General features: G+C 39.7%; 1 protein-coding gene across 1 annotated transcript; it reads right to left on the bottom strand.

Moving 5' to 3' along the window:
• Window positions 1–3,294: 3,294 nt before the first annotated feature.
• On the bottom strand, window positions 3,295–17,796 carry rorca (RAR-related orphan receptor C a). The gene is made up of 10 exons (XM_086161516.1): window positions 17,407–17,796; window positions 11,323–11,408; window positions 10,939–11,080; window positions 10,340–10,780; window positions 10,108–10,229; window positions 9,424–9,556; window positions 8,446–8,553; window positions 8,078–8,188; window positions 7,151–7,263; window positions 3,295–7,046 (listed from the first exon to the last, which is right to left on the bottom strand). Exons 1-10 carry the CDS (start codon window positions 17,411–17,413, stop codon window positions 6,885–6,887), a joined length of 1,425 nt encoding a protein of 474 aa, XP_086017642.1. The 5' UTR covers window positions 17,414–17,796; the 3' UTR covers window positions 3,295–6,884.
• Between the last annotated feature and the right edge of the window lie 1,904 nt (window positions 17,797–19,700).

The following is a 19,700-nucleotide window of genomic DNA, read 5'->3' as shown; positions in this document are numbered from 1 at the left end:
CAGACCTCAACATCAGCTACAACAGACATAAGCAAACCAATTCAAAACCAATTTACAAACTAAACATTAACTGACAAAAGGAGTGAGAATATTCTTCATAAGCGATGAGAGTCTATCATTAATTTTGCAGTAAGACTCAGCTTCAAAAGTAATTTGCAGAATATTGCAACAAGTATGATTGAATTCCCCGGCAGGGGGCTCAGGGTAAAAAAAAAAACAACAACCTGACATTTAAATTTTCCATTATCTGGCCCATCTTGGGCCAGATATCTGAAACAGAAATTAAACAACAAAGGACTCCACATATCTCGTCATTGTTTATTTTAATGGGCATATTATATCAGTTTTTATTGTGCTTTCAAGTGTAAAATTGTAATTGAATCACTATGCAGTAAGTCACGAGATTTTGACCTTTACATCCTGTGAACTCAATAGGCAGGTTTGGTTTAAAAAGAATAAAACTAGTTTTCTTTCAATAGTAGCGGCATTTTATATAGGTACATTCTATGTAGGTTTCTGAGAAACATTTAGAGGCCTTTTCATCTCACAATGTGCTGCTTTTGATTTGTAGAGCTCAAAGAATTTCTGGAAATGGACATCAAACACATATTAAACAGTAATTTCAGTGTGGATTATCTCCACATCCAGTTCAAACTTCTGACATGATTTATTAAAAAAAGTGTCTTTTTAGAAAAAGAGAATGTTTATTAATCCTTTTATCCAAAACATCTTGTGGAATAATCAAAGTTTCCTTCATCTTTGCCATATGGTTGCAGAAGAATGAACAAGCCTCAAAAAACAAATCTTAAAATGACAGGAATCTCAATTAAAATATGCTGAAATTGGTTGGATTATTTACTCTCAGTCTGGGCTCAGAAAGCGAATTTAAACAAGTTAAACATCTGCAACTGACTCCCTGAATCCCAATTTGGGAAACTTGCCTCCTGCCACCATGAGGGGGCAATCATGCACTACATCTGTCCAACACAGTGGCCATCGCTTTAAAACTGTAAAAGGTAAAGTAAGCCATTTTGTTTTTCTTTACTTTAGTATTAGCTTTACTTTATTACGTTTTCAATTTAAGCAGACCAGAGTAGATGTGCTATTCTATGTGCGAAAAGTATTTCCCCAATCCCAGTGCTTTTTATCCATTTATTTTGTTTGTCTACATTTGTCAAGATTTCAGGTTATGAAATTAATTTAAGAATTAGAAAAGATGAATCCAAGAACACACAATAAGCAGGTTTTGAATCATGATGATATCATTTAAAGGGGGGAGAACAGTACCCAAGCCATAAATTAAACTGACAACCAATTTTAACTGAAAAATGTGTTTCATTCATGGGGCAGACCCGAGAATGCACACTTCCAGACCAGGCCTTTATTTTGAACATTTCTTACTGTCTGGGAGTGTGTGATAGGCTGAAAGGTCTCCAGAAGCCGCACATGATGTTTCAAACTTGAGAAAAAAATGTGACAAGAAATCATTGAAATCTATCTTGTTCTTCTCCTCCTTTCGGCTTTTCTCTTCAGGGGTCGCCACAGCATCCTACTCTCTCACACCAACTACCTTCATATCCTCTCTCACTACATCTACAAATCTTCTCTTTGGTCTTCTTCTAGACCTCCTGCGTGGCAGCTCCAATTCCAGCATTCGTCTACCAATATATTCACCATCCCTCCTTTGTACATGACAGAACCATCTCAGTCTGGCTTCTCTGACCTTCTCTCCAAATATTGAACATGTGCTGCTCCTCTGATAGATTCATTCCTGATCCTATCCATCCTGGTCACTCCCAAAGAGAACCTTAGCATCTTCATCTCTGCGACCTCCAGCTCTGCCTTCTGTCTTTTCGTCATTGTAACTGTTTCTAGGCCATGCAGCATTGCTGGTCTCACCACTGTCTTGTACACCTTTCCTTTCATTCTGGCTGGTAGTCTTCTATCGCATAGTACCCCTGACACTTTTCTCCATCCATTCCAACCTGCTTGAACCCATCTCTTCACCTCTTTTCCACATTCTCTGCTGGTCTGGACTATTGACCCCAAGTACCTGAAATCCTCCAACTTCTTGATCTCCACTCCCTGTAGCCTCACTGTTTCACCTGGGTTCCTCTCATTCACACACATATACTCTGTCTTGCTGCAACTAACCTTCATTCCTCTCCTTTCCAGCGCATACCTCCACCTCTAGAGTTTCCTCAACCTTATCTCTGCTGTCACTACAAATCACAATGTCATCTGCAAACATCATGGTCCATGGAGATTTCTGTCCATAGACCTCATCTATCAGCCTGTCCATCACCACTGCAAACAAGAAGGGGCTCAGACCTGATCCCTGATGGAGTCCCACCTTCACCTTGAACTTCACTATCTCTCTGAAAATAATTACAAAGCCATTGCAATGACTCTGGACTTCTGGGAACCACAGTTATAACCATTATCTTGAAATGAAGAACAGGGGTAAACCGGTTAGGACTGGCCCCCTACTAACATCCCTCAAATAGTAACATTGACACCTCCTCGATGGGCACAAAAGAACTTAGTCGAATGTCTAGAGAAACACAGGCTTGTCTTGTCTCAGTTTAGGTCTGCTTTGATGGTACTAAAGACACTGGGAATAATGACATCCTGGGACAGTTGAAAAGTACAAACCACCAGTGACTGTTAAATCACAGGCTCATCTCCAGTTTGTTGAAACAAAAAAAAGGGATATTTTGTGAACCAGTGATTCAAAAGTAGAAGGGGCAAAAATTCCCATTACATGTGGTGTAAAACTACAGCCTCTCATCATAGCAAGTTAAACCCGGTGCTGCTTCAGGATCCCAGATTCTGCTCATTACTAGAAAATCCCCAAGCAGAGTGCCTACCCCTTAGTTGCTGACCTCCTAAAACAAACTTTGGCCGTAGAAAGGCCACCCTATTCATCAACAAAAATATGGTATCCACGATGACGTCTTTCGTGTGGATACCTCATATATTTGGATCACTGACACAGTCTCACTCCGAGTTTTTGCAGCACTGTAAGTGGTAATCACAATTACATGACAATTGAAAACTCACATGAAACGAGCCCCACAGTGATGTCAAGTTTGTTGTAAAAATTTTCAAAGTTTGTTGTCAAGCATTCAACTTTGGCTTATCATTTTCACCCATATATTCCAAATTCCATTCCATAAATGTTAATTTTTTTCTATCCACGCCAAAAATAATGTATTTTTGCTTTTGTTTGTCTTTAGCAACCGCATTTATCTAGAGGGATATAAAAATATAAAATGAAGGCACAACATGAGGTTTTAATTGCAAAAAGACTTTTATTACATTCTTAAATCCACATATTGTATCACCATTGTGCAATAACACTTAACTGTGTTAATAACCTCTTGGGCTTTTATATCCATCACATATCATAAATTATTTCTTAATAAAATCTATATTGATTCCATAATAATCTTAAAATAGCATGAAAATATCATAAACAGAGGGATCATGACAAAAGAGAAACCTTAAAGGGAGACATCTTTAAAAACGTTCTTTAAAAAAAAATAGAATTACATCTCTCCAAGACAAAAGGACACTAAACTGACAAGGAAAAAAAAAACAGAACAAAAAAAAATAAACAAATGGAAAAAAAAACAACAGTACATATCTGGATAAAAATTAAGAACCAAAAGATCACAACAAAACCAACACAATATTCAGCGATTATATTTCATTCTGTATTTTCATTACTACTTTTTTTTTAATTATTTACTTTTTTTTTTTCAATATCCTATTTAGTCTATGACTCAAACTCAAAAGTCGTTTAATTATGATATTAGACAGGGTAAAATCTTTGATACTTCTGTAATCAGACATTCACAAGAACATTAACTGTACACAGTGATCAAGGTTTTAAGGTCTTCTACAGTTTGTCGGTGCAAGGTGTCTTGCTAGCTAGACTAACTGCAGACACTGTAGGACAGAGAGCCCAGCTATCACCCTGAGTAGCCAAGTAGGGACTTGAGTGCAGAGCTTATGAACTGTCCCTTTCGACAGCTTGTGATCCTGCAAAAGTCTGAAGTGGACGACTGAAAATAATTTCTGCTAAACATTTTAGGATTCAGGAAACTAAATATTGCACCTTATTACAATCTGTAAGTGTCGTCTGACAGTCAGAGATGAAGATGCTAAGGTTCTCTTTGGGAGTGACAAGGATGGCTAGGATTAAGAATGAGTCTCAGATGAACAGCACAAGTTAGATAGTTTGGAGAGAAGGTCAGAGAAGTGGGAATGGTTGGGTCATGTACAGAGGAGGGATAGTGAATATATTGGTAGACGAATGCTGGAATTGGAGCTGCCAGGCAGGAGGTCTAGTGGGAAGACCAAGGAGAAGATTTATGGACGTAGTGAGAGAGGATATGAAGGTAGTTGGTGTGAGAGGAGGATACAGAGAATAAGGTTAGGTGGAGAAGGTTGATTTGCTGTGGTGACCCCTTAAGGGAAAAGCCGAAAGGAGAAGTGTCGTCTGGCAGTGTCAACTTGCACATGACCAGTCAATTAGGCTGAATATTTGGTACATTTTACTCACCATTTACAACCATTATCTGTTGTGCTGTGAGGCTAATTGTATACTTGCGCTTGGAGTGCTTATGAAAATGCTAACTGACATGTCAGAACTAAAGACCCAACACATTGAGAGTAATGGGAAAGACATTATTGCACAATCCCACCATGCCACTAAGTACCCAGATGAGGGGACACCCCTTCACACTATGCTAGATATACACTGTCCCTGCAGTGCAATACAATTCTAACTGAACCTTTAACTCAAAATGTCAGACATCTGTCATGTGATTGTCTTTTTAACTTAAAACCAAAATGATCAGAACACATCTTTTGCTGTCGCTTCTTCAGAATACCGGAAGAATGATAATGTTTTACAGAAATCTATTATTTAAAGGCCTCATGTGGGTACACTCTTGTGTCACCAGAGACCTTGTTCAGACAGACCTAAATCTCTGCAGGCATTTCTGAATTGCTCTACAATGACAGTCAGAGGATGTCCTCCAAGTACAAGTACATCCAGTATCTCCATCTGCTTTTGTCATCTGTCTATGTACTAGGAGACAGTTATGTCATCATTTTGCATCAAGTTTCACCAGTACTCAGTTCCATTTTTAAAGACGATCTCGAGCATGAATACTGACATACTAACTCAGGGGGGTAGCTGATGGCTCCAGTAACCCTTTACTATGTCATTTAGTGTTTAAAAAGGGTGAGGTAGTATGGGAGTGGGAAATAAGGAATCAAAGGTTCAATTCTGTAATTAAAATACCTTGGCTGTCTTTGACAGGAGGATTCATCTAGCCAACAATCAGTAAGAGTTGCTGGAGACGGTAAATCCTCTTGAACTGATGTATAATGAGCTTAACCAACACCACGACTCCTCTATCATCAGGTGAGCAGGAGGAATTTATGTTGACTGTCACATTTCAACATCAAACTCATCTTTTTTTCTGCAAAACTCGTTCAAACCCATAGGTTGACAAGGTACTGGATGTTTGGGCAGTTGTACTCATCTGATGAGTGAAAGTGTGACAGTCACTTGTGAGACTACGTGGGAATTTAGAAGTCCATGGTGGCTGCCTTCCCAGTTCCTTGTTCATACAGGTAATCCTCATTTGGATGGAGAGTGTGGCATTTTCAATTGGTTTAATAGGGGTTTTGCTGGTGGCTATTTTAGCTTGAACCAGTAAAACTGTGCACCAGCAGTACGTTTTTGGAAGTCCAACTTGGACTCTTAAGTGCTAATTAACTGCAATTTGCTTTGAGCAACAGCAACTTCCCATCCCAGAGCTCCAAAGAATGAGCAGGTAGTCATTTTTGAAGAGCTTCTATGAATTCACAACAGCTCCCACCTTTCAGGATTATATATGAGATTTATACACGCATGTAAAGGAAAAATATTTCACAACTCCCCTGTGACTCTTCATTCACTTCTCTAAGTGGCATCTGAATAGGGAAAGGGGATTAGGATTGAGGTAATTGATTGTATTTAAAAAGAGCCCACTTAAGTCAGTGTCTAAGGGTGTGCTAATAAAAATACCTCTAAAAGATAATAAGTGCTATGTATCATTCTGTGTGTGCAAGCCTGGGCTTGTAAGTGCATGATGGCAGACACTCTGGATGAATGCCCACAATGTGCACAATTTGAGAAGAGACAAAAACAAAAAACAAAAAAAAAACAAAAACTAAAAAGACAAAAAAAAAACAAAAAAAAACAGTTTCTTTGTGAATTTGATCATGGTCCCTTTCAACAGTTTGATCAAAAGTTATAAAACTGAAAATAATGGGCATTACTATGATACCAAATGCAACAAAATATTATTACTAGAATGACACCTTAAACAGGCATGATTACAAATCTCCAAAAAGTGGGAAAGGGCTTTAAGTATGTACATTCTCTATCAGGCCTAGGGCTGTGCTGATCGGTTAAAGGTAGCAGGGGTACATTCAACAATAGCTTACAGGAACTGTGAGAACTGTGAAACTTAAATTTGTAGTAGAAATGACAGGTTAAAGTCATCTCATGAAAGCATACTGAAAAGGGTACAAATTATGTCGGCTACTTTTCAATGACTTCTTCGGACTCCCTAACAAGCAAGGTAACATTGTGAGTAGCCAGTTCCTGCCATGTTACATTGAAGTTGAATGGACTGGCTTGCAGGACAGTGTAAGCTACTCCACGGGGTTGGGAGCTCAGGTGAGAGGAGTGTGTCCTAAAGTGTAGCGTGCAGGATTGTCATTGAGCTGCTGGTTGATTTGCCTCAACTGGTTGCCACAATTATTTCATCTTCCTCCCCCTACATCTTAGCGTTATCACTGTATTTAGTCGCATGATTCTAGCCCTCTGTGGAGTCTGGGAAGGTGATTTCACTGCCAAACACCTCCCTGTACAGAGGAGGGAAAGTGTATGCCGTCTCAGGATGGACCAGACGAAAAAACTCCAGTTTGTCAAGGTGAAGCTTGCAAATGGACTTAATTATGGGAAGCTTTGACACCATCTAGTGGAGAAACACAGAAGAGTAGTGTGTAAAATATCAAATCTTAAAATTAGGTTGACCAAAAATAAAACCATACCCATTATATTCCAAAATGCTGGTTTTACCTTTGCTAGTTTTTCATCAGATGCGCCACCTTTTTGTAGGCAGCGTTGGAGAGCTACATAGACCTTCTCTTGCATCTTTTGTATCTTCTGAACGTCTGTGAGCCATGGGCGGTCTGAGGGTAGAATGGTGCCAGGTTTGTGTCATGAAAAGCTTAGAGTAATGTGAAAAATTATGCTTAACTGTGTAAGATCACTTTAAGGTCATATCATGCGCTCAATAATAGAATAAATAACAAATACAAAACAATATGATTTCTTTAATTGTGCATAGAAATGAAATTCTAATGCCTGATCTAGGTTATTTTTGACACAAATAATATATAGTAAAAATAGTTCAAAACCCACTGATTAAACATCCTTAACTAGCGGACCTTAAAAAGTAAATTAAATCGAAGGTGAGAATAGACAGATAGCATTGCTTGGATAGCACTGGGCAAAAAGTATTTGAATTTTCAAAAATGGTCTTCAGTCTTAATCAATCCATCTTTTTGCATCCTCCATACCTAGTTACAGGACTGGGTGTGCATGTGACGTGAGCCAATAGAGTGCAGCTCCCTGTCTCTTTGCTTTTGTGTATGATACTACATTAAAAACTGCACCCACATTTTACTGGTCCAGTCGATTGCAAGTGATTGAAAGTGACTGTCTTCTAACTGTAAACTCTTAAAATATTTCACTTCAATCAAAGCCTCTCTTAAATGGGGACTCTAAAATAATTGAAATTCAATCTTTAAACCTGCCACAAAGGTTTTAACTGCAACATGTAATTACAACCTGTATTGCTTTAGTGTAAGCTGCACCATATTGGCAGCTGTGAGTTAATAGACAGAATGCATGGCTTGAATAGTCCATCAGAGGTTAATTACTACTTTGTCAGTATAAGTCTCTTTAGCTGAGACAATTTCATATCACAAAATATGATCTCACCTGGTGAGAGCAGCACAGCAGCACTAAAGAGAGCCATCTCTTCCTCAGACATCTGTATACGACTCATGCTTTTAGCTAAGTCAAACACCGCTGTCACAAGGTCATCGCAGCCTGGGGAAAGACACATGAAGGAAAGGGGAAACCGATGAGCCACTGACACAAAATTGAAAGAGGAGCGAGCGACACACTCACTCACTCACTCACTCACTCACTCACTCACTCACTCACTCACTCACTCACTCACTCACTCACTCACTCACTCACTCACTCACTCACTCACTCACTCACTCACTCACTCACTCACTCACTCACTCACTCACTCACTCACTCACTCACTCACTCACTCACTCACTCACTCACTCACTCACCAAGTGCTTTAAAAAAGTGAGCAGGGGCAAATCTTCCATCGAAAAGCAATGTATTATTGATGGGGTTATAGGCCCGACACATACGAATCAAAAGAACATCCATGCAGCCTGTGGAGACAGAATCACAGAGAAAGCTTAGATATTCATATTTATTCTTTAATGGGTAGAATATCAAATTAGGACAAAAAGGAAAGTCAGGATACTATCAAAATAATACATAAAGACACAAAACAATGCTGCAATGTGACTAGAAACAGAGAGGATAGTCATCTAATACAGAAAATAATATTTCATCGTAGTGACATTACAAACAAATTTTCTCATTTGTAGACTGTAATCCTTTTTTCTCTACTACCATTCTTCACACTGCCATTAAGTAAAAAAACAAAACAAAACCAAAAATGAAAAAACCCAAAACAATAATAGAAGAAAAAAACATGTCTGAGTTTACTTATTTTCACACCAAGTTAATTAACTCAGGATTAAACCCAAGAATTACTCATGATTAGGTTCCCTGTCAAACTTGTTTGTGCTTTTGTTTTTAATTTTAAAGAAGGGAAATACTGTATTGATTATTTTTCTGTTTTGCCTGCAACCACAAACATGACACATCAAGTGTCTAAGGAAGTATATCATATGAAAGACTTATAATTTGTGTGATGAACAAAGAAATGCTGCAAAAACACATCTGTGTTATCAGAACAAGTAAGCCGTTCTTGAGAGTCACAATACCAATGCACATTTTCAAGTCACTTTGAATGCATGTGATATTGAACTCTGAAGTCAACTGCCACGCTAGGGCAATATAAAGTGCACGCGTTTTTATTTGACAACAGGATCAGTGCCACAACTTAAGTTTGCAAAGTAATAAAGATAAAGACACAGCAGGGTAGCAGTCTAAGTGGATACATAACCTCTGACTGTGATGTGACTAAACAAACTTGCTTGCTGCTGTTTTTACTAAAAGCATCCACCAACCTGCTTTGAGGAGGATAATCTGATCATTCTGACAGAGGTCCATGAAGCCAGAGATGCGCTTGGCAAACTCTACCACATACTGGATTGCATTTGTGATATGAATAGCACACTGCTGCCACATCACTTCAGCTGACTGAAAGAAACAGCAAAGAAGTTTTTGTTTTTAAATGAAAATTGCATAACAAGATAAGTAACAGTTAGCTGTGTTCAGAGCTTCAGTGTTCATGAAAACGTCATTGACTGTTTGGCTGCATGATTTGGTTTCCATTGAAAATGTTCTGATATATATAAAGTTAACTAGACTGCTGCTGTGATTCAATCTTGAGTAGTGACAGGACATTTGTGACAAAAATGTGCATATTTACTCTTATTATTGAACACATGCAAACGCTGGTAAAGTCATTGCTGGGAAATATGTCAAAATTTGTTTGTGTGCAAAGTTAAAAAGTGAAAACACATCTGGGTGAACTTTGTACAAAATAACAAGGCTTTAAGTGATAAGAAACAGTTTTATATGACTGCTAATGTTCTTACATCAACATGACCTGAGGAAAGCAGATAATAATACTGCTCATTTAAGCTGATGTCTAACTTCCTTAAAGTTGGTGGATCATATAAAACTGAAAGAGGAATATGGTCGAACGACAAAATAATGGTAATATAGCTTAAAACTGGCAGACATACCTTGGTCTGGTATGACCGTGTTTCTTCAGGGCTGTATAAGGTCCAAGCCATTCTCTTCAGCTCTTCTGAATTGTACTGGCTTGTTTCAATATGGGACTTCACAACACTCTGGGTTATGTGTTCTAAGTAGAAAAAAGGAATGTATAATTTTATTTAGGCACCAGCATTAATATCTTATTCTACATAGTTTTAAAAATACTTCAGCAAACACATACTGTGTTATTATACTGACCTAGTTCAAGCAAGGAGCAACCCTCAGGCAGTGGGTTGAGGATGGCGTGTGAGAAAAGTCCAGAGTCATGCAACAGCTGGTACTCCTGCTTGATGCTATGGTTGCCATCTACAAAGTCCAAGTTAGTTTGTTCAGGGGAGCTCTGAGAGGAGGAACTGCTACCAGCACTGCCGGCCAGCATGTCCAGGTTGCCATAGTCACCACCTGCATCCTCTGGGGTGAGTGGCAGGTCAAAGAGCAGGCTTTCTGGCAGTGAGGTAAAGTCATCTAGGTCACTGAGCGTGGTGCTTGATACTCTTCTGTAGGTACGGTTGTGGTCAGCCATGTCACTGTTCTCCTCCCGGGCACCGACCCCTGCACAGTCCTGGGACTGCTGGTGTTTCTGGACCTCTGCATACAGACTGTCACGCTGCTTTTTTGACATACGGCCAAACTTCACAGCTATAGAAGGAGGGAACAAAATATATTACACATGACACATTTAACATTCACAGTGATATGGTCCAATAAGGGCTGCATTACTTATTCATCATGATAGCCCAAAAATTGGAAGTGGAAACTTCATGTTAATTAAATATAGATTGAGTGGCTGAACTCACCATCACGGCTCATGCCTAGAGCAAGACACTTTTGCAGCCTGCAGTGCTGGCACCGATTACGATTGGTCCGATCAATCAGACAGTTCCTCTGACGTGAGCAGGAGTACATAGCATTGTTCTGCTGGCTACGTCGAAAGAAACCCTATATAGTTTTTACACATACACGCACACGCGCGCACACACACACACACACACACAAACACAAACACAAAATAATGTATAATGTTATGATCTAGATACATGTTGGCTGAAATAGATCCTAAATAAAAATCTAAATAAAAATGAGCCCAAGAATAATGGCATTTCAGGCAGTGACACGTTGAAGCTGCTGAGTTTTATTAAATATCTCTACACAGCGTCTCAGTAAGGAAATTATCAGCCTACCTTGCAACCTTCACAGGTGATGACACCATAGTGAATCCCTGAGGATTTGTCCCCGCAGATTTTACAGGGAATTACTTCTATTTGGGCTGGAAAAAGCAAAAAGGATACAGAAAGTTACAAGACCATAAAATAAAATACCATAAATATACCATTTTGAAAGATAAGTCAGTAAAACTGAAGAAAAACTATGTCTTGTGGAAAAAGAATCAGGCATATACTGTAACATGATGAAAGTTAACTGCAAAATGTATATTTTTCTCCTAGAGCTCATCATATCAAAGTAAGAGTTGCAGTTTATTAACATCAACTAATACAATTGTAATTGATATGAAAAAGGTCAAATGTATCACACAAGTCTAGAAAATCTGCTCATTCTTTATTAGTATGTAATGCATGGGAGTTTTAATAACCTTAATTAGAATATGAAACATCTGCATAAATAGTATTCAATTTGTCTGAGTACAAAATTTTTATGGGGAAAAAAAAACACACATACATACATACGTACGTACGTACGTACGTACGTACACACGCGCGCGCACACACACACACACACACACACACACACACACACACACACACACACACACACACACACACACACACACACACACACACACACACACACACACACACACACACACACACACACACACACACACACACACACACACGTATGTGATTGTTCCAAGACAGGAACCACTGACAATGTCTTTAAAAGTAACAATAAATAAATAAATAATAGCAATAATAATAAATATCAAAAATACTAAGAGGGCAAATAAGGTTGGTGATTCTGAGCTAGGTGGATGAAACAAGCTTGACTTGAATAAAATAATAGATGCCAACTGTCATCACTTACAGCAAGCCCAATGTCATCGCTAATACTTGTAAATAAACACACCCATCACCTGAAAGAATCAGGAATCTTGTTATTCCGGCCTGTGAGTCAGATATTCTGAACAAGACATTAAAGTGTTGAAAGACAAAAGTGCGAATGATGTTTGTAACTCTTAAAATGACAATACAAGCTCTATGTGGTAATGTGCACTGTCAGAAAAGTAGAGAGCTATTGGCAAACCATGCCCTGTGAGCTGAACAAAGAAAACAGCATATACATTATATACCTAGTGTTCGCAGAGGAAGCCTGAGCCTTCTTACCAAGGAACAGGCTGTTCTTTTCATTATGTTGTTTATCTAAGTAACTGGGCCTCCTCAAGCCCAGAATAGCAGGTCAATTGCATTAGCGGAGGCCCAAGGTTATAAAGTTTCACGGCTCTCTCACTCTGTTGCTCCTCCTTCGAGATGAACCAAATACTGGAAGCTAGACAAAGGAAAAATGCAGCTGTGCTAAACTTCCTTTTGAAGCTCAAATGGTAAACCTCTACACTACTCGATAAAAGTGTTCTGGTTCAACCTGGGTGCAGGGTTTGATTGGATTTGTACCGTTTCAGAAAGTCATTCAAATACTTTTGCTGGGTTAAACTGGCAGCCTCTGAGTTGAAGTGATTGCTTTAAACAACATTCACATCTCCTCAGAAAATAGACATTTTATAACAGGTCTTTGATAAACTACTTACAAACAACCAATCACATTAGCCCGTCTGTGTGGGGAGAGACCTGCGTCACACACTGAGAGGCAAAGCGAAAAAAAAAAGGTCAGTGGCTGTAAAAGCACAATTTGAACCATTTTTTTCCTTTACAGTGCATTTCTGCACAGTGCAGGTGTCATATTTGAGTGTCTCGGGTAGGTAGAATTCCAGTTGGTCAGTGCCACGCAACCAAAGGTTATAAATAAATAAAGAGCAACGGAAAAAATCCCTTTCTCCATAGCTCCCTTTATCGCTCCCCACAGAGCCTCCCCCTCCCGCCAGCCTCTTATATAACTGCAGTCTGGCTGCATTCCATGAACACACTCATTCAAAGTTGGTTGTCTTGGCAACCCTGTGAGAACCTCCCTTATTCACGCTTATTGGCTGCTGAGCTGGTGACTTTGCCTATGACTTGCTGTCTCACTTGCCAGTCAGCTGAGCAGTACAGTCGGGCACAGTGAGCAGAAGCTGCTCCACTGACACAGTTTCCCACTCAGCAGTGAGAATGGCACTTATGAGGGCAGCTTGGCATGGAACCTCATCTGGTTTGATGCAGTTTTAAGGTGGAGTCAGATTGGATTCAGATTCAAAATAAATGAGGGTGGAAGCTAGAAGGGTGAGGCCCTTGACTGATTTCCAAGGAAAATAATGTGAGGGTGATTATTGAAAGACAGATGACAAGTTCAAACTGGCAATGTCTGAACAGAACCAGCACTTGTTTTCAAACTTGTGAAACATCTGGTATTATTAAAGCATACAGTTAACTCCAGCAGTGAGAACAGATGTAGCTAACAGTAGCCCCCAACTTGTTGCAACGCGACAAGTATTTGAGTGAAATTTCAGCTGTGTCTAACCTCCACCATAAATCTATTTTTACTCGAGTGCAACATACTAGCCAGATATCAGTCCTGCCTTCTGCTATATTGGCAATAGATGTTGCACAAATAACAGTTACTTAAGTCCCCATGTAAATAATAGAGTGAAAGGAAGTGATTACACTGGTCTCATGTCCATGAACCAATTTAAACTCTGATCCCATTACTTTATTTGCTATATTCAGCACAAACATGTGTTTAAACAATGTTTCCTTTATTCACATAATTAATTGAAAGCATTGAAAGCACGGTGAGTGAAACTTCGCTACAAGACAGAAAAGGGGATTTTTTTGTCTTTGTTTAAATGCTACATGAATAGCAAGTTTACATTATACAGTTAAACCCTAGCTTTAATGTACGTAAAATACGTTATATGATGATAAGGGAACTAACAGTACACATCCTTTAGGTAGTTATTTGTGAGGGGACTGAATAGTTTTCTCTGTGTTGGTTAGTTGCAGAGTTGGTATCGCAGTCTCAGCATTTTATTTAAATAGTGCACTAAACTCTTGCGCAGGCAGACTTTGCTCTCTCATCCCAGCTAATCAAACAGTCCAAAGTCCTATTTACCTACACTTCACATTTACCTGAGATACTGTATACGTAACCTATATTCAAAGGGGTTTCTGGGGCTGGTAAGAGGAGAACAGCATTTATGGTCCACTGTTATGAACTTACTTTTTACAATAAATAAAATCCCTCACAATGCCCTCCTTTGTCAGCATGTCTCTTAACAGTTTCAAGACAGACTGATGTAATTACACTTGTGATCTTCACAGTATGAGCACTATAATGACTGTTCTCTTCCCCACTAACTGACCAACGTGCAGTTCAGATAATATGGCTTGACACCCTGAACTCTTTAAAAATGTACCGCCCTTATAGGTAATTACTCAGCACGTAGTGGAAAGTAAAGCTATACAACGGATTCATTGCAGAGGCCCATGGCATGTTGGTCTCGCAAATCAAGCCAATGCTAATGTTTTACAGTGACTCTGCAAGAATTAATGGATTTTTGAAAAAGTTACTGCAAAAACGGAGATCTGATGGACAAAGTCACGACTAGAAAACTGCAGGACTAAAGGCTAGCAACGTCACAGTAGTAGATGGTGTTCTACTGAACTAATGCAGACTGTGAAAATTAGGAGTAATAAATATGTGACACATTCCAAAAATGCATTGTTACAAATGTATTTCCTCTTTTTTGTCACTGTACCTTTAAGTGCATAAACAGCAAGCACAGTCTAAAAAGGGTATATTAATTTTCACTCATCAAAAATTAAGAAAGTTAAAAGAATGGAATTGTTTTCAACAGTTGGATAGTGGAACATGTTGGCTTACTCGCCAATTTCAATTATTATCTCACTATAAACAATAATAAAGTACAAGTAGCTTGATAAAAAATATCTCAAATAATTGTCTTTTTACAAGGTTGTCTTTTCGGCATACTGTTTGCGCTTTTCCCACTTGTCCTGAAAAACACTACGCAAAGGCTCACACTCTATGCTTCTTAATCCCAGCATTGATGAGACAAGATAAACTTGAGTTCACTTGATCATGCGGTTTATGCTGGTCAAAGCTCAATCCCAAGTGGGCCTCTGCAACACAAGCAAATCAAGACTGAGGAATTTGGTTCACAGCATGTAATTTAGCATGCTTTTCCAAGCCACAGAAACAAATTTAAGACAGTGCAGTTGCCTTGTATTGACTGATTATTTAGTAGTCCCTTATCCCTCTGACTACTTGAAAATATAGATAAGGCCAATCAAAGACGCTGCTATCAGATAAGCTTCCAAACACATACTTAAGAGCAAAATGATCTTTTTGTTTGATCAGTTTGTGTATTACTGTGATTGAAAACATATTGCCAATTACTTGACATGCATTAAATGCATGTCTGCAAACAGGAACACAACAGTTTGGCCCTCTTGCTGACAAGGGGCCTGGGGGAAGAGTTACAGCTTTAGGTAAGTGGAATGGAATCTTAGCACGCAGCTGACAGAGAAAAAGGGCACCTTGACACATACTGTAACTCGCTGTGAACTTCTCCAAGGCTGCACTTTCAACAGATAGTGGATTTGGCTGGCACTTAGAACAGCTTGCACTTAGAGAGCAATAAGAGTTGCACAGCTTCTTTTTTGATCATCTTCAGAGGCACTGCCGAACATGTTTATTTCATTGTGTTGCGTCATATCATCCTAGTCTGCTCCTGTGACAACAATATGGTCTATAAATACATTATCAGTCCATCTTTCAAGTAGATGGATTGATAGCCTATAAAGGAAACCCAACAGCTTGTCAGGTTCTCACCCACTTGTGTTTTTTTGCTAAAAAAATACTTGCTGTTGCCAACTTGCTGTACACCTCTTTATATATATTTTACATATCAATGGTACAGGGTGATGTTTTTACAAATCAAAATGCTAAGCAGTACTAGACAAGAGTGACATTTGTCTTCTTGTTGATGTAAGCAACCTTAGCTGAAAGAGGAAACTGAGCTTAACTGAACCCTGCTGTGCTTCACGGTTAAATGTGAGCTTGCTGTGCCCATATCCTGCTTGTAACAGCAGCGGATTACACGGACAACAATAATATGAAGGAAAAAAAAAGGATAGCAAGATGTGGTAATATGACTTGAATATAAAGCTAGTTCAGCTTGTATCTTTTTTCGTTTGAATATGAATGTATTTTGAAAAGAGCACCGAACTTGGATCCTTACATACACTTTGGTGATAGCGTCTCCTAAAACTTAGATTACCAACAACTGATGAACAATGTAGATGAGAGAGACCCCCAACACGCACACACACACTTACAGTAATACTCAACGACAGAACTAGGTCAATGGAGCACACTCCCCCCCCACACACAGTCCACCATGCCACTGATAACAAAAACAAACTGGCAGGTGAACTGAAACATTTCCTAACATATTCTACTAACCATCGACAAGTGTGACCAAAATAGAAGAAAAAAGATAAAGGGGGCAAGTAAAACAGTCATTTTTACACAAGTACTGGATCACACATATAATATCAAATAGCCATAAAATAAACCTCAGCCCTGTCAGAATCGGATTCACTGCTTTTTATTCTGCACTAACGTAGCCGGCTTATGGGCTTTCTCGCCGCTTGACAGCCCCTGATTCCCCTGACTCCCCTCCACACCCTCCCCTTCTCTCTCTTACATAACCGGAGTCGCTCACCGGCGAAATACAGCAACTACAGCTGCGCAGCATTCCTCCTTCCACCTGCAGCACAGGGTCCAAAAAAGAAACGCCAGTTTCGACAAAGAGCCCCAAGCAGGACAACAACCAAGGACAACCTGTGCTTCCAGGGTTTGTCCCCGTGTTCAAATAAAGGCATGGTAGAACTAGCTTCGAGTTGTTTTTCCACAAATAACACGTCAGCCTCGATGAGTTACTTTTCAGAAGTTATATGAAGTAGTTTACTGTTTAGCGCCCCCCGTGACGCAGGCCGTGTTTTGCTAGCCGGTGTACGAGGAAGTCTTCGAGTTACCGCCAACCAAGTTTACCGTCCTGCAAACTTTGCCCCGTTGTGGCAAAGAAACAGCCCGGGAGACAGACTTTACATTGCAATATGGTCCAAATTACCCACCTCTCATGTCGAAGCTCAACCGGCTCTCCGAGTCATAAAAGTTGTGCTGGAAAATAAGCCAGGGAGACGTAAAAGCGACGCGCTGGATGTCGCTCCGAATCTGAGCAGCTGGGAACTGTCACAGCAGCAAATCCTCATGGATTGTCTGCCGAGCGTTCGCGCGCCGCGGCTACAAAACAAATCGACGACCGTACCAGGAGACGGTAGAAGAAGAAGAAGTAGAAAAGCGTCTACTCCGTGAATTCACCGTGCTCACGATAGTTTCGCCAAAAAAATGACAAACTGTTGGTGGCGGGTGTTCGGGGGTTGCTCGTCGGTTTCCCAGCCTTCCCTGCTCCGTGGCTCGCGGTAACCTACTTTCGGCGCGTGGACTACACATGATCCTCACCCAGCGGACCGCCCGCCTCGTGCTCTGTGAGTTGACGCACGCACGCGCGCGCGCGCTCGCACCCCCTCCCCGCGTGCGTGAGAAAGTGTGGCAGTGTGTCAGTTCACACCGTCGGTCACGCAGCGTGGGAATCTTCGACCACTGGGGAAAAGACGGATTTCCAGGCGAAGTGTTTTCCTTAAATAACTGCAGTACATCGTCGACAAGGATGCAACTCGGGTTTTTTTTTTAAACCAAGCAAACCATATTTTGGCAAAAAACAAAACAAAACAACAACATATTTTAATTCCTCTTCCTTCAGCCGAAGGGAATATTCAAATCTTTGTACTTTTTAAGACCTTAAAACACTTTATAGCCTTGACTTTGACACTTTATAGTTTTATTTGTTTTCTTATTCTCCCTCCTTCGTACTATTATTTATTATTGTTGTGTTTTACTAGAAACTCTGGCAGAACAATTTCCATCGGGATAAACAAAGTTGTTCTTATTCTTATTCTTATTTTAGATTATAAATTCAGTGAGAACAGATTACTGTTTTTTTTTTAAATGGTGTACTTGGATGAGAATTATTGAACACAAATAGCAAGCAGGCACTGACTATACATATAAATGTCTTAATCCAGTGATCTGCAAACAGTAGCTAAGAGGACACACTTTGTTGTTTGATTTATGATTCCTGCCAACTGAATCAAACACCTTTTTAAAATTCATTTTACAAACCTTTATGAGACCAAGCCTGGCATGTATTATTTGGCTCTTTTTGGGTATCACCAATAAATTAACAAGCACATATATGAACCAGAAGGCGACCTGGAAGATTGTATTCCATCTGATAATGTCTAACAAGACCCCCCCCCCAACCCATACCCAAATAAAGGGAAAGGAAGACCATGTGTTGTCCAATGCATAGAGAGGATAGACATTTTATTTGTCCCTTTGATTAGACAATACATTTGCTACACAGATTAAATCCATTATGTTTGTTATGTTTAGCTCTGCCAGGTTGGGGTGAAGTGGTAACAGTCATAGACTGTAAACATCATATTTGAGGTGCATCTTTTGGGTTATATCCTTGTCTCACTCAGAGTAAGCAGCTACAGTTTCCATGGCAACTATAAAAAAAAGCTGAATCTATCATTCTAAATGGAGATGTTTCCATTCAAAGTAAGTGAAGAATCATAATTTACTTTATTTTGCCAGCAGGTTGCTATTTCGATCACTGTGCAGTTTGCAAACAAATCGAGTGTACGTTTGCTTCAGGCGTTTTTCTGTTCCATCCATCCATTATATACCATTTATCCTGAAGTTTGGGTCACAGGAGCCTATCCCAGATCACAGGGCCACATATAGATACAAAATGCATTCACTCTCTCATTCGTACATCTGAGCAATGTTTCCAATTAGCCTCCTGCATGTTTTTGGACTGTGGGAGGAAACCCACGCAGTCACAGGGAGAGCATGCAAACTCCACAGAGAAAGGCCCTTTTGGGAATCAAACCAAGGTACTCGGTGCTGTGAAGAGGATGCCCGAACACCTGCAGCCACCGTAATGCGCATTTTTTTACCATCAATGTAAAACTTCCTCACAGACTTTGTTATCATCCATGTTTTTTTGATAGCTTTTTATTGGAGAGTAGAGTTTATTACACCGGAGAACAAGGCCCCATGGTCCTGGTCTGATGGCGTCTTGTCTTTGTGTAGAGTTTTTATATTCCTCCCTTGTCTGTTCTGGTTCTCCCCAGGTTCTCCAGCTTCCCACAGACCCCCAAAAACATGCAGTCAACTTTTTGGTAACTCAAAATTGTCTGAATTATGATGAATGGTTGCACATCCTACATTTTTAGCCCTGATTGCAGACGCTGTGTTGGTGTTTTACATATACAGTGCAAAGATGTAGTAGAAATAT

This window comes from Fistularia commersonii, chromosome 16, assembly GCF_037954325.1.
Source record: "Fistularia commersonii isolate RoL2024-O1a breed Wild chromosome 16, RoL_Fcom_v1.0, whole genome shotgun sequence".
Taxonomy (NCBI): Eukaryota; Metazoa; Chordata; class Actinopteri; order Syngnathiformes; family Fistulariidae; genus Fistularia; species Fistularia commersonii.
The sequence above is the reverse complement of the archived record's forward strand: the minus strand, read 5'-3'. Positions and strand labels throughout refer to the sequence as shown.

Bases quoted from the DNA above. Each gene is read 5' to 3' on its own strand.
- rorca (XM_086161516.1), bottom strand. The intron at 11,081-11,322 runs GTAGGCTGATAA...AAAACTATATAG, and splicing joins TCACCTGTGAAGGTTGCAAG to GGTTTCTTTCGACGTAGCCA. The intron at 10,781-10,938 runs GTGAGTTCAGCC...CTCCTTCTATAG, and splicing joins TCTAGGCATGAGCCGTGATG to CTGTGAAGTTTGGCCGTATG.